At 40.8% G+C, this 16,353-nt stretch overlaps 1 protein-coding gene across 2 annotated transcripts in view; it reads right to left on the bottom strand.

Annotated features, from left to right (window-relative positions):
- Positions 1 to 16,353, bottom strand: part of LAPTM4B (lysosomal protein transmembrane 4 beta) — a 70,371-nt gene that overhangs the window by 24,421 nt on the left and 29,597 nt on the right. For both annotated transcript variants that reach the window (XM_082858707.1, XM_082858708.1), the window contains exons 3-6: positions 11,063 to 11,136; positions 10,575 to 10,697; positions 6,255 to 6,353; positions 1,197 to 1,292 (exon numbers count right to left, since the gene is read on the bottom strand). In XM_082858707.1, coding sequence (XP_082714833.1) covers positions 1,197 to 1,292; positions 6,255 to 6,353; positions 10,575 to 10,697; positions 11,063 to 11,136 — 392 coding nt within the window. The remainder of the gene's footprint in view (positions 1 to 1,196; positions 1,293 to 6,254; positions 6,354 to 10,574; positions 10,698 to 11,062; positions 11,137 to 16,353) is intronic.

The following is a 16,353-nucleotide window of genomic DNA, read 5'->3' as shown; positions in this document are numbered from 1 at the left end:
GAAATCCCACAGAGAGCTCAGTGATATCAGCTTGCACCTGTGTATTTAGTATAAAGTCTGAAGTTGTTTTATCCCCATTTTATTTATTTATTTATCTATTTTTGCGGTACGTGGGCCTCTCACCATTGTGGCCTCTCCCGTTGCGGAGCACAGGCTCTGGACGCGCAGGCTCAGCGGCCATGGCTCACGGGCCCAGCCGCTCTGCGGCATGTGGGATCTTCCCGGACCGGGGCACGAACCCGTGTCCCCTGCATCAGCAGGCGGACTCTCAACCACTGTGCCACCAGGGAAGCCCGATATGCGGGGCAAGTTTTAAAGATACAGTAATCTCTGCCATTCTTATCTCTCTAACTATAAAATCACATTTTCAAGTTTAATTTCACATGTCAAGTGAGATAGTATAGTCAAACTATGCAGAATTGATACCTAGAATTACCTACCATGTTTTTTTTTAAAAATAAATTTATTTATTTACTTTTGGCTGCATTGGGTCTTCGTTGCTAAGCGTGGGCTTTCTCTAGTTGTGGTAAGCGAGGGCTACTCTTCTGTGTAGTACGTGGTCTTCTCAGTGAGGTGGCTTCTCTTGTTGTGGAGCACAGGCTCTAGGCACGCGGGCTTCCGTAGTTGTGGCTCACGGGCTCTAGAGCACAGGCTTAGTAGTTGTGGCGCACGGGCTTAGTTGCTCCACGGCATGTGGGATCTTCCCGGACCAGGGCTCGAACCCATGTCCCCAGCATTGGCACGCGGATTCTTAACCACTGTGCCACCAGGGAGGCCCTACCAAAGTTTTTTAATAATGAAGGTTTAAGATACGTAAATGTTGGGACTTCCATGGTGGTCCAGTGGTTAAGACTCCGTGCTTCCAATGCAGGGGGCCTGGGTTCAATCCCTGGTCAGGGAACTAAGATCCCACATGCCACTCAGCCAAAAAAAAAGAAAGATACATAAACGTGGGGAGGCACATATATTATTTACTTGTAATGTTTTTTTTACATGAACCAGAGTTGAGCCAACTAGATTTTAATGTCTTGTAAGGAAAACAAAACACATTTCATTCAACTATGAATCCTTTGATGACTAAGCAGCTCATGAACATGTTTCAACAACAGTAAGAAAGCAGCAAACATTAGAAATATTTATAAGCCATCGTATAGTGGATGTGTGGAGATCTCCACGTGAAGTGACATCACACCTACCGTAGTGTCATTGCTGGTAACATAAACCAGGACGTCAGAGGAGTTCCTGCCATTGATGTATCGGTAGCAGTTCCAAACACAGCTAATCAAGTAACCCTGTAAGTAAGTAGTGATTGTTAGAGATTTAATTTTCAAAGTTCAGACAATTTACAATATCATCATGGATAAAGCCATATTGCAAAATGTTCATTTATATAAATTTTAAACACACATTAACTCTACTAAACCGAGAAGGCTTTAAAATTACAAATGTTGGATATAGTAGCTTTCTGGCCAAGGGTGATACTGTAGCCTTACTACACAGAAGGTGATGGGGAAGGGTGGGGCTGAAAGGAGAAAGAGAATTTCCAAGAAAAGGAAGTTGAAAGGAGCAATCGCCGCAAACATTTACTGCCCCCAAAGAACAATCAATTCATTAGCCAATTCTCATCACACTGTAACTCTGGGTCTTTCGGATCGTTATTCTATATCATTATATATGATTTTATAATACAAGTCAACTTAAAAAAAAACGTTCATAGCACATTAATTTGCTCTGTGATCAGTACAATTCACTAAAACATTTCCATTTTCACAATGAAATATCCACAGAAGATAATTAAAATTAAGGTCCAGAATAAAGACATGCTGGAAATAGAAAGCATGAGCTCATGGGAGATGTTTAAAATACGAAGTCTTTGTACTTTCATTCCAATCATGTGCAATCAGATTAGAACAAAATGATTTCAAAGCCCCTTTCTAGCTTTGAAATTCTTTGATTAAAAGGTTAAAGATGTGGAAAAAACGGAGCCCTCCTACATTGCTGGTGGGAATGTAAAACGGTGTTGCTTTAGAAAACAGTCTGGAAGTCCCTCAAAAGGTTAAACAGTTAAATGTGGGGACCTCCCTGGTGGTGCCGTGGCTAAGAATCCGCCTGCCAATGCAGGGGACATGGGTTCGAGCCCTGGTCCGGGAAGATCCCACATGCCACGGAGCAACTAAGTCCGTGCGCCACAACTACTGAGCCTGCGCTCTAGAGCCCACGTGCCACAACTACTGAAGCCCACGCGCCTAGAGCCCATGCTCCACAACAAGAGAAGCCACGCAATGAGAAGCCCACGCACCACAAACGAAGACCCAACGCAGCCATAAATAAATAAATAAACAAACAGTTAAATGTGACCCGGTGGCTCCACTCCAAGGTATATACCCAAGAGAAATGAAAATATATGTCCACACAAAAACTTGTGCACAAATGTTCACAGCAACATTATTTGTAATAGCAAAAGAGTAAAAACAATCCAAATGTCTGTCAACTTAGGACTGGATAGACAAACAAAATATTCCATTGTATGGTATATTCATACAATGGAATATAATTCAGCAATAAAAAGGAAGTTCTGATAACATGCTACAGCACGGATGAACCTTGGGAATGTCAAAGAAGCCAGTCACAAAGGACCACATATTATATGATTCCATTTATATGAAATGTCCAGAAGAGGCAAAGCCATAGTGACAGAAAATAGATTAGTGGTTACCAGGGATGGGGGTAAGGGCAAACGTCATACGGTAAAAGTGCTCTCAAATTACATTGTTTAACCACAGAGCTGTGTTTATACAACTCCGTGAATATATTAAAAACCACTAAATTGTACACTTAAATGGGAGAACCTTATGATATGCGAATTATATCTCAAGGAAGCTGTTTTATAAAAAAAGAAGACATTTAACAACAAAAGGAGTGCTCGTCAACACTTTTCAGAAGTGAGGTAAATGTTCTGTTGTGTACTCAGAATGCTGTCTTAAGCTGCATTCATACTTTTGGTTTTTTTAATTTATTTTTGGCTGTGTTGGGTATTCATTTCTGTGCGAGGGCTTTCTCTAGTTGCGGCAAGCGGGGGCCACTCTTCATCGCGGTGCGCGGGCCTCTCACTATCGCGGCCTCTCTTGTTGCGGAGCACAGGCTCCAGACACGCAGGCTCAGTAGTTGTGGCTCACGGGCCTAGTTGCTCCACGGCATGTGGGATCTTCCCAGACCACGGCTCGAACCCGTGTCCCCTGCATTAGCAGGCAGATTCTCAACCACTGCGCCACCAGGGAAGCCTGCTGCATTCATACTTGGTGGTGATTATTTCCTACAGTGAGACTTTCTGTGATAATGTTAATATGAAAATGCATAATGCTATTCTAGTAAAGTGTTTTCTGAATGGCAATAATCTGAAACCAGAGATCAACAATGAGAAAGAGATGGGAAGGGCATTTTTCTTGAACAATATGTTGAATTTACTCAAATCTTCAGTTTACTCAACAACGCTCTTGCTTCTCTATTAAAACAAACAAACAAACAAACAAAACCCTGGACTCATTGAGAATTTTAATACAAATAAAAAAGGAATGCTTGGACATATTCTGCTGTGTACTATGTAAGAAGTCATCCATTATTTTAGCAATGAACAGAAGGTTCTTTTAAGACAAGAACTCTTTCTGATGTGAGGCCTCCAAAATGACAAATCTGTAACTGAAGGTTCAACTGCGGAGGGGAAATACCCAGTGTCTGGGGCCCCATACACCCAGTCAGCATTCTTGAATGCCCCCTGCAACACCAGGGGCGTTCACCCACTAAACACTCTGATGGGAGAAAAACCTGGCCTATTGTCTCTAAACTTATTTCAATGACCAATAATTTATTTCAATGACCTTATTTCCTATTTGACATTTCTGTAATCTTGAATAAATTAAATATTTGGTATATTTCCCAAACAGACTTGCACTGACAGGAGTACATCCATCATCTACTTGCAGAGCTAGGTGGTAAGCGTTGTTCCCTTTACCAACTAAGGACAGAGAAAAACTGATACATGTTGTGATTTGGGTTCCCAGGGAATCACTAGTGATAAAACTTATTAAAGAGTAACAGTGAATTTAGGTTGTGAGAGCTACTAATCAGGTAAACTGTTATGTGAAACGGCAACACATATATGTGTTCATATTTGTTTAAACTAATAATTACTGAGTCTCCACAAGGGATAGAATCATGAAGGCAGGGTCTGTGTTCTCAAGGAAATGCAGTCTGGTTAGTAGAGATAGATACATATATAATGAAATATTAACACATTACACACAGGTTGGAGGCAGTGCTGTGAACAATCTATAAGATGCCTTTTATTAGGTCATTATGATAAATAATATTGTTTGCAGTTGATAGAAGCACCACAGACAGGGCAGGGATTTTTCTTATTCACCACCAAACCCTAGCAGCTAAAACACAGCCCGGCACACAGGAGACCCTCAGCAAATATTTACTGAATAAATAAATGAATGATGCATCTTCCCATCCATTAGCTCAATTAGCCTCACAGTCACCCTTCACAATGTTTTCTTAGCTATTACTGCTGTTTAGTAAATGAAGAAACCAAGGCTCTGGTCACATAGCTATATGGCAGTGACACAAGGTAAATCTAGGTCCTCTGACTCAAAATCTCAAGTAAGCATTTCCAGTAAAGATGTAAATGCCTACACAGTTAAAATGCCTTTTTTGAGAGCAGTGGGAGGTGCCGGCTTCTGGGTAATGGCACAGGGTAGCTTGGTCAGACTAACCTTCTTCCAGGTAAAAATGATAAAGTCTGGAATAAACACACACAGACACACAGACTCTATTTGAAGGCAGGGCTGAAGGGCCCAAAACAGGCAGAAGCTAAAGGGGAGTCTACCCTTGAGTGGCAAACTGCAGTGAGTGGGATTTGAGGGTCTGAAGCCTTTTGCCAGTGGCTCTGCCCACTCTCCACACAGCTGGTGGTCTGACTAAGAAGCCAGGAAGTTGGGGTGTTGAGGTAGGAGCTGCAGGGGCAGGAAGCCTCAACATCCGTGTATAAAATTCACCCAAATCCTTGACCACTAAGCCACACATGCAGTAACAAGCCATGCAGAGCATGTTGTATGGAGGGCGATGCAGACCTCGGTGACTTTCAATGAATCACTTTCTTTCTACTCCTCTTCAACACGTTACCATTTAAAATGACTTTTCTCCCTAAATGCAGCTTCTTCAAAACTCACCAAGCTTGGTTTTTAAAGAATTCGGTAATTTTATGCCAAAATAAAGACAATGAAAGATGTTAAGAATTAAAAGTTCAAGGTCTAACTTAAGAATTTTCTACTTATTACTAGCACACAAGCACAAATTATAATGATGTTTTTATTATCAGGTTTACAAAGATGAAAAATAGCACTCGACGGATGAGGGTGAGGGAAACGTGGCAGATGAGAGTGTTAAGGCATTCAACTTTAGGGGAGATCAATTTGACAAACTATCAAAAACCTTCAAATTATGCATACCCTCAAACTTCAGGAAATAGATCTTGAGAAAATAAATGTATAAGTATACAAAAGATGTAATTAATTTAATATATTCATTGCCGTACTATTTATAAGTGAAAAAGTAGGAGCTATCTCAATGTCCAACAATAACTAATTTATAAAAATGATAAATTCATAATAGACTGTTACAGAATAATGTTCAAAATCGATTACATTTTTAAAAACAAATTACAGGGACTTCCCTGGTGGAGCAGTGGTTAAGACTCCACGCTCCCAATGCAGGGGGCCCGCGTTTGATCCCTGGTCAGGACACTAGATCCCACATGCGTGCCGCAACTAAGGAGCCTGCGTGCTGCAACTAAGGAGCCAGGCGAGCCGCAACTAAGGAGCCCACCTGTTGCAACCAAATATAGTAAATAAATAAATAAATATTTAGGGAAAAAACCCACAAATTACAAAAGAATGTATTCAGAGACTTGTAATGGATGCTATGGTACTTAATACACACCACATAAATGTACAACATTATATTAATTTATTTCCATCCAAATAGATTTTAGAAGAACCCTGGGTTGGCCTGTGGAAGTCTGGTTAGTGTTTATCTCTCTCATATAGATGAGAGAAGGAACAGAATTGTGAGGAATTCAAAAAGCAGTTCAGAAATCTAAAACAAGATGAACTAACAGCAAGTTTTCTTACTTCTTTAGCATTCATGAATACATTTAGTAATATTTAGACCGTAAGTAAAATCTTCATGCTTACCTTAAAAGTCAAGATAATGCTGATAAACAGAAGAATAATAAGGACCAAACAGGTAGGATTCACTGACATGATATCATCTTTGTAAGGAAAATCAGGAGGCTACAAAAGAAAAGTACCTCATTAGCATATCTCATTAATGATCCAGGATTCTATTCCATAAGCATTAACCAGATGTGCTTATCAGAAAGCAATTAATTAAAGCAGATAGTTATTATTTAAGGACAATACAACATTTCTCGTCTACCTCTACTAATGAAAAAGCTATAAACAGTGTGATGGGGAGAGGCTAGTCTGTTCTTAATTCAGGCAGTAACTCTCAAAAAGAAAATTCAGGGCTTCCCTGGTGGCGCAGTGGTTGAGAGTCCGCCTGCCGATGCACGGGACGCGGGTTCGTGCCCCGGTCCGGGAGGATCCCACGTGCCGCGGAGCGGCTGGGCCCGTGAGCCATGGCCGCTGAGCCTGCGCGTCCGGAGCCTGTGCTCCGCAACGGGAGCGGCCACAACAGTGAGAGCCCCGCGTACCGCAAAAAAAAAAAAAAGAAAGAAAGAAAGAAAGAAAATTCAGTGGAAGATTCATGAGACGTAAAGACCTAATTCTGCCCTCCAACCATATAGAAAGTTAGAAGTCAATGGTCTTTACAACTCCTCAAAATTTGGATTTTCTACAAATTCTGGACCATTCTAATGGGCTTGTGTAGGGCAAGGGTTGGAGAACCCTATTAAAATAGTGTCTTCTTAATATAGAGCATTTTTGCTGATGCTACTTCTCCTCAAAGAGCAGAACCTTTATGTTAGTAGGTTTTTACAGCATTTTTAAAAAATCAAAACTATTATATAGAATGGATAAACAAGGTCCTACTGTATAGCACAGGGAACTATATTCAATATCCTGTGATAATAATCGAAAAAGAATATGTATATACATGTATAACAATCACTTTGCTGTCCAGCAGAAATGAACACAACATTGTAAATCAACTGTACTTGAATTTAAAAAAAAAACGAAAAACAAAAAGCACAAGTCCTACCATCTGACCATAATGATTAACTACCAGGTCAAAAGAAACCCTTTTAGGAGGACTGAAATCTGCTACTATGGTTCACGGGAATGACAGGATGTCACCGTGAATCTCGTGCTCAGCACTGATCGAAGCTTTTCATTGCAAACGAATCGAAGCTCTCATTGCAAACGGCTTACACAGTGTGCACAGAAGGCAGCCCCGTGTGCGGTCACCCTTCATCTCCCCTCATCACCCACTACTATGTGTCTGGATCCCACGTGAGCAGTATTCCCAGACATAACAAAGGAGAAAACTCGTGACTCGTGCCTGGCTCCTCCTCCCCAGGATGAGCCTCGCCTAGTGGTTTTCAGAGTCTCCTTTCACTCTGGCAAAATACCTAAGTAATAAAATCTAAGTCACTTTTTGTGATCAGCTCATGAAACTGGCCCCTGCCCTTGGAGCCTAAAAAGGCTGTCTGTAGTACTGACCTCAAAGGGCAAAAATAAAACAAACTGGGGCTTCCCTGGTGGCGCAGTGGTTGAGAGTCCGCCTGCCGATGCAGGGGACACGGGTTCGCGCCCCGGTCCGGGAAGATCCCACAGGCCGCAGAGCGGCTGGGCCCGTGAGCCATGGCCGCTGAGCCTGCGCATCCGGAGCCTGTGCTCCGCAGCGGGAGAGGCCACAACAGTGAGAGGCCCGCGTACCGCAAAACAAACAAACAAAAAAAAAAAAACTGATGTTATCTACAAGACCAACACAAAATCATATTGCTTCCAGGAATGTGGAAAAAAAACAACAACCGCTATTACAGTGGAAATATGTGAGCCTTTCCGCAAAGATCTTTACACTCTTTCCCCCAGAAAAGTGAACGTGGTCTCTACATCCACTTAAGACCTATAAAAACACACACGTAACTTACTTTAACTGTGTTTTACAAGAGTCCACATAAAAAGAACGGGCGCTAGGATCAAGTGGTGCTCTCTAGCAGCCTTCTCAGACAAGCCTCCCCAGATTCACTGCATATCTCAACTTGTCAACAGGAGGGGCAATAGCAGTGGAAGTTTAATGTCCCCTTTCAGTGCCGTCTCTTAGGCACTGTGATAACCTGCAGGTCTCGCTCTTCCAGCCCAGACTGATCTTCAAGTCGAACATGCAGAAGATGCCTACTTGTATTATTTGGTTTATAATTATAAATAAAAGTAGACGGTGAGTTTTTAAACTCATATGAGGATTATTGTGAGCACCACCAATATTATGACTTTACAACTGGGTACAGAGTGACTGGACAATGCAGGTGGAACAGGAAGTAGTGACTGAACAATGCAGGTGGAACAGGAAGTCTTGGTAGTATCCTGAGTGTTCTAAACGCTGGCCTGCACATTAGCCTTTCTCCTCCTTATCAATCTCCAAATACATGGGATGGAGCACACAATAGACTCAAGTAGTCAGAACTGGCATGTGACTTGCCTCGGTGTCCCCTTACTCCAACCCACCCTCTCCCGGCCCCCTCACGTGATGGGCTCTGTGGAGACTATGTTTCCTCCACAATTCCAGGATGATTTTAGGAGCTCAGTGCCAGATCATTATTACAGAGTAGAATTCAAGTCCTTAAAGACAGAGGTAATTCTACAACCTGTTCATCACACATAAACCCCCTCATGCAGAAACACTTAGCTGTTATCACAAGAGATGACACATAAAATTAGCACATGGGAAATAACACCACAATTTTCTTGACACTACACTCTACGAAAACATAGATCTATTTCTAAGAAACAAAAAGAAGCTATTTCTTACAACAATGACAACCTAATACTTTGAAGGAGCAACACACTGGAGGCTTTTCATACTAGGTCTGTTGAGTACTAGTCACGTGCTCTGGGCCAACTGCCAAAAGATCACAAACTCCTGTGGCCACACTTCCTACCTGGCTCCATCCCCTCCATCCCTCTTTTCCACTGAACTTCTTGACCTCCATTTTCACATCAAACCCCCAGTCTGTATCTCCATCCCAGAAAAACCCTGTTCCTTCCCCCATGCTCAGAAACTACTATTTTTTTTAAAAGGAAATATTTTATTTATTTATTTATTAATTTTTGGCTGCATTGGGTCTTCGTTGCTGTACGGGGGCTTTTTCTCTAGTTGTGGTGAGCGGGGGCTACTCTTTGTTGCAGTATGTGGGCTTCTAATTGCAGTGGCTTCATTTGTTGTGGCGCACGGGCTTAGGCGCTCCGCAGCATGTGGAATCTTCCCAGACCAGGGCTCAAACCCGTGTCTCCTGCATTGGCAGGCGGATTCTTAACCACTACATCACCAGGGAAGTCCTCAGAAACTACTATGAAAACTAAAGACTGAACATTCTATTCTCTCCATTTAAAGCATTCTAAGATTTTGAAGAAATTAAATTTTAAGGTACATAATTTAAAACACAAAGATTAAAAAATGTGAAGGCACAGAAGTACTCTAATCTCACACCCTCCACGAGCTTCTTAATAGCCAGCCACCAATATTCACTCATATGGTCACAAAGGACATTTAATATTGTAGAAAACCAGCCCCAGAAAGATGCTTGGGCCTTCCCTGGTGGCACAGTGGTTAAGAATCCGCCTGCTAATGCAGGGGACACGGGTTCGAGCCCTGGTCCAAGAGGATCCCACATGCCGCGGAGAAACTAAGCCCGTACACCACAACTACTGAGCCTGCGCTCTAGAGCCTGTGAGCCACTACTACTGAAGCCCGCATGCTTAGAGCCCGTGCTCTGCAACAAGAGAAGCCACTGCAATGAGAAGCCCGCGCACCGCAACGAAGAGTAGCCCCTGCTCGCCGCAACTAGAGAAAGCCTGCGTGCAGCAACGAAGACCCACCTCAGCCAAAAATAAATTAATTAATTAATTAATTTTTTAAAAAAAGAAGTTTGAAGAAGAAAGGGGTTCTATGGTCAAATAAGTTCAGGAAACAGTACATGGTAGAGTTCCACTTTAACCATACACAGCAGAGGCAAAAGGCTATCATCCTCTGCTGATAATTGAGCAAACTGCATTTTACAAAAATAAGACAATTAGTAAGTAGCTTGTCAATTAGGCAGGCACCTCTAATACCATCATCACCAACTTATCTACCTCAGGGGGTTATGTTTTCCCAAAAAGCATTCTAAGAGATAAAAAAATCTTATCTTTATTCAAAAATCTCTAATCAGTAACTCAGATGCAAGCTAGCCACAAATTAATATGTATATGTATGTTTATCTCTACGTCTTTTGTATTTCTATCTTAACCAGGTCTCCCTCACGAAGAGACATAGTAATTATAAAGGTCACATACCAGCTGTCGTATGTATTCCTGGATGGAGTTTGGATAAACAAGCACGGTGACTGCAACCAAGGTGTTCAGGGCAAAATCAAAGATCTGGTAACAGAAGAACGGGATGATCCAGGCCGCGTGTTGCTAAACGTAAGACAGGACAGGATGTTAATATTTAATATGTTCAATATTACAAAACAATATTTTTTTGAATTCGGAGAAATCTTTTCTTAATCTGAAGGGAAACGGAGGAGTAGAAATTCATTAAAGCAGGTCATGATGGCAACTTGCTAAACCAAACAAAAGCAGCAAACCAACAAGCCTCAATGAACACACTTCTGAGACTGTAACATTGGTTTTCCACGTAACATTAGCAAGAGATTTAAACTTTTAAAGATTCTTACAGGAAACTGAGAACGATCATTCCTCACTTCTTACAGATAGCTGCACAGATTACATGTGTAAGGGACCAAGGAAAAGGCCCAGGACCTTATTTCTAAGCTGCTTACCTTGTATGCTCCGTAAGTAGCCATTGCACAGATCAGGATCATGAGAAGAGAAATTGCGATAGCAATGCACATGTCTGCAAAAAAGTTTTTTTAAAAAAAGAAAGTCAGTAGTAGCTCCACTGTTTTAACATTTTTTAAAGCCACTCCTCAAAGGCATTTTGTTTATAAACCAATTATAGACAAGAACTTTATACTAAGTTAAACACCAGGGTTCCTTTGGAATCTGAGACGACGATTGTTAAGGGAAGCAAAGTGCCTAAAAGATTTTCTCCCTAAATCACACATAGTTCTATATTAAATATATCTATAAATACATCTACATATATATATTTCAAAGTTTGGTCTTCTGGTCCACTGAATTATATATATAACAAATGAGGTATTCTTTTTCTTATCAGGGCCTTTATGTCTCTGTTTAGTCTAGAGCCCGCCAACCTCTCCAATCTCCTCTCATCCCATCCCATCCCACACTTTCCTACTCACTGTAATCCAGCCATACCATTTAGTTCACTAAACACAGCCAAATCATCCCATGCCAGGGCCTCACATTTGCAGTTCCCACTGAATAGAAGTAATGTCGCTCATATTTTCACATGATTGGCTCCGTCTTTTTAATCCTTCAGCTCAACACCTCCAAGATCTTCCCTGGCCATCCTAGCTAATGTGACCCTCCCAGTCATGCCCACGTGGCTGCTGCATTTTCTTTACGGCATGTTTCACTACTACCTAGCTCATTCGTGTACTGTCTGTCTCTGCTAGAGGAACCTTCCTGAGGAAAAGGAGCTGCTGCTGTGTCTCGTTCACTACTGCAAACTCAACACCGAGAAGGTGACAGATGCCGCATGTGCGCGCTGAGCACTTGTACTGTGGTCAATCTGCATTGAGATGTGCCGTAAGACTGAAATGTACTCCTCATTTCAAGGACTTAGTATCAAAAACAAAAAAAATCCCATTAATGATTTTTATACTGATTACAAGCTGAAATAATATTTGGGATATACTGAGTTAAATACATTATTAAAGTTAATCACCTGTTTGTTACCTTTTTAAATGAGGCTACTAGGAAATTTAAAATTACTTGTGTGCTTGTATCATATCTTTGCTGAATAGAGCAGCTCTAGTACAAAGCCTGTTTCACAGTAGGTACAAACTGAAGACTTATTCTGATTAGAAGTACAGTATATCTGGGTTTCTGAAGGTAACGTGTAGAGTTATAATCAGGCTAAGACAGTACAAAAACCCTTGCAGTAAAGTATCTGTATAGTGCTGACAGTTTCCAAGGCATTTTTACAGATACCTCATTGAGTCTTCATTACTCTGAGGTAGATGTTACTGTGCCCAGTGAATGGATTATGAAACCAGGGCTCAGAGGTTATGTAACTTGCTGAGATAGCATTTGCATCAAAAGGCTAAACTATGACTAATCCAGCTCTTATGATTCAAAGTTTTGGCTCTCTCTGCTATACGATGCTGCTTCTACTTAAGCTTTTAAATACTGACCAAATGAACCAACCTAGGCTGTCGCCTGCTACAGGTATTTCTCCAAAGGAAAGCATTCCAGTTCTAGAGCCACCCACACTATATCCTCAGCTTCAGAGATGAGAGGATATTTTAAGCAGGTTTACAAACAGAATCATAAGGTCAAAGTACTTTCTGTGTCAGATGTATATATATCAACAAAGACCATTTGGCACCTTAAAAAAAATGAAGCTTCCTTAAAATGGTCTCTAGACTTAATGCAGTACATTTAAAATAAAGCTGATGACTTTTACTAAAGGAGTAAAAATTTGACTCTCAAAAAAAAAAGAAGGTTATAAGAGAATCAAGAGATAATTAATACTAGTCAGTACTTACAAGAGCATGATTTCTCTCAGGATACATATATATTTTATAGTTTACTTTATAATTTTAATGCTAAATGAACTCACCTTCCCTTATTATGAGGGAAGAGGTACCAACAAGGACATTTCACGTATGCCTCATAGTATTTTTGCCGGGCAAGTAACCTGCCCAAGGTTGCCCAGCTGGCAAGTGGTGGATGAGCTATTCTACCCCAGAAGTTTAACTCCAGAGGTAATGCTCTTAGCCACCATGCTACCCAGCTGCGAAGGAGGTAAAGCAAATGCAGTAGTGGAGGTCAAAGTCCTGGGAAACCAGAGAGCCTCCCTAAAAGGAGTGGACATTCTTTATTATGTGCAAAGCCTATCAGAACTTGTAGTAATCTCTAAAACTTGATTGAACTCAGGCAGAAATTTATTATTTTCTTTGTCTTACTTTGACGGTTTCCAAATTCTGTACAAGCCTATTTTATAATGAGAAAAAATGAGTTTTATAAAAGCTAGCCCATTAGAGGATACTCTTTGACTCCCTCATAGATCTTAAGAGAAATAGACAGAGAGAGAAACAAGCAAACAAAAAATTCTAAGGCTTTATTTAAAAATAAAAATATAGGGCTTCCCTGGTGGCACAGTGGTTGAGAGTCTGCCTGCCGATGCAGGGGACACGGGTTCGAGCCCTGGTCTGGGAGGATCCCACATGCCGCGGAGCAACTGGGCCCGTGAGCCACAATTACTAAGCCTGAGCATCTGGAGCCTGTGCTCCACAACAAGAGAGGCCGCGACAGTGAGAGGCCCGCGCACTGCGATAAAGAGTGGTCCCCACTTGCCGCAACTAGAGAAAGCCCTCACACAGAAACGAAGACCCAACGCAGCAAAAATAAATAAATCAATATTTTTAAAAAGAAAAAATAAATATAATGGTTACATTAATATTTGTTATAATAAAATTTATATAAATTATCTTTTATATTAATATTAGGCATATCAATAAAACCTTTATTAATATAAAATATTAATACAGAATAAAACACTAAAATCTTGAATAATTTTATGTCCTATTCTGGAAAAAAAAGAAAACCACTCCAGAACAAAATCTCACATAATCATTAAAATTTTTTAAATTTCCATCTTTTTCAAAGAATATAAATCTCAGGAGAAATTTAAAAGGCACAAATAAAATGAAAGTCATAAAGTATCCTATCAGCACTCACAATGAGATACCACAGAAAAAATGTTAATTTGAGATGAGGAAATTTTCAAAATTCTAGTCCTATAAATGACTACACCAACCACACTGAACAGACTGAATATATCACAAGCATGTCAAATAGCTTAGGTAGGATCAAAGCGTAAATCAAATAAAAACACAGAGCAGAGAAGATAAAACAGGTTAATGAACCTTGTATCTCCTAGCAACCTAGAGCACAAGTCAGCTCCTCTGAAGTAGTGTGCGGCATACCATGGTGAACATGAGAGTTACTCTGAGGAATGAAAATTCATTTCTTTTCTAATTATGTCAACAGGCAAATGAGTAACTGGTCCTACTAACAATATAGGAACGTTTACAATCGGTAAAGTACTGGTCAGTGACAGGAATATCCTTTACTTATTCTTTGCACAGCAGCTCCACCAACCAAAGTCAGAGCACACTGTGGGCAAGTTGTTTCCTAAATTAAATTCCTGGCTTAATGACTCAGTTCTAATTTGAAAAGGTTCCAAAGAAAAGCTACACCACAGGCCACAAAGGCATAATTAGAAAGCATTTCCTGATACTTAGTCAATTAATCATTGAAATAGAATAGGCATATAAAGGAGTTCCCTGAAATGCCTTTGTTAAAATAATCTATTTCTGGGGCTTCCCTGGTGGCGCAGTGGTTGAGAGTCCGCCTGCCGATCAGGGGACACGGGTTCGTGCCCCGGTCCGGGAGGACCCCACATGCCGCGGAGCGGCTGGGCCCGTGAGCCATGGCCGCTGAGCCTGCATGTCCGTAGCCCAAAAAAAAAAAAAAAAAATCTATTTCTAATTCTCCTCTTCCTTAACACTTCTTGGGTTTGTGTCCTTCCCATAAAACTGGTAGCTAGATAGATAACTAGCGCCTGATTTATGCTCTCACATCATACTTGCCTAGTCACGAGTCATTCTTATGGCTCAATTTTCGGCCATGTTTTTGGCTCATGAAAACAAACAGTATTTGGGGTATAGTTTCACCACTCAGTCTAGAGGAGAACTATTTTCAGGTGAACTCACAGCAACAATATGAGCTACTGAGAGCTCAAAATACAAAAGCCCTCAACGCCTGCGGGGCTAAACACAAAACCCAGGCAAGCCCCTCCTATGGGGCCTCACGTCCTGAAGTTGAAAGCTTGGGGAAGAACAAGCACAAGGCACTAATTTTATTCCCCTAAAACAGAAGCAAAGCTCTAATATACTGTTTGTTGTTTGTGAGGCAATTGCTTATAACTTTTTATTGAAGTAAATTCAGATAGAAGAGGGGTTTCTTGTAACTTGCTAATTTACAACTTTATTCTTCAACCCCAAATTTATTTCATGCATACTAAATAGGTGTGTAACATGGGATAAAAATGTGAGGCTGCAGAGATTAAGAGGACATAATCTTTGCTCTCAGATGCTTAGCATCTACTAGGAAGGGATGGAAGAATTCAATAGCAGATAACAGATGACAAGCTAGGGGAGTTCAGAGGGGACAATATTTTCAGCCAAGAGAAACAAAAAAGAATTTATGGGAGGATATGGTTATTTGGGCTGGGTCTTTTTTTCCCCTCATAAATTTTCTGTATTAAGATATAATTCACATTCTATAAAATGCACCCTTTGAAAATGCATATATATAATTCAGTGGGTTTTTTAGTCACAAAGTTGCACAGCCATAACCACTAATTCCAGAATATTTTCATTCTCCCAAAAAAAAAACCCTCTATACACTTAGAAGTCACTCCCCATTCCCCCCCACCCTCCAGCCCCTGGCAACCATTAAGGTACTTTCTATCTCTTTAGATCTGCCTATACTGTACATGTCATATAAATGGAATCATACAATATGCAGCCTTCTGTGTCTGGCTTATCTCATTTAGAATAATATTTTCAAGGTTCATACATGTTGTCAGGTGTTAAGATTTAAACTATAAGTTACAAAGGATTAGTTAGTTAAGTAATATACGGAAAATGTCAAGTTCAGAGAATCTCTGTTAACTCCTCACTTTCTAAGATAAGGAAATTAGCTCCTGCCAGCTACTCTCATATTGAGAAATTTATACTGACATAATTAAGTCTCATAAAGGTTGCTTATATAAAAACAGAAAAACCTGGACTTCCCTCTTGGCGCAGTGGTTAAGAATCCACCTGCCAATGCAGGGGACACGTGTTCAAGCCCTGGTCCGGGAAGATCCCACATGCCGTGGAGCAACTAAGCCCGTGCGCCACAACTACTGAGC

Source organism: Leucopleurus acutus, assembly GCF_964270905.1.
Source record: "Leucopleurus acutus genome assembly, chromosome: 17".
Taxonomy (NCBI): domain Eukaryota; kingdom Metazoa; phylum Chordata; class Mammalia; order Artiodactyla; family Delphinidae; genus Leucopleurus; species Leucopleurus acutus.
The sequence above is the reverse complement of the archived record's forward strand: the minus strand, read 5'-3'. Positions and strand labels throughout refer to the sequence as shown.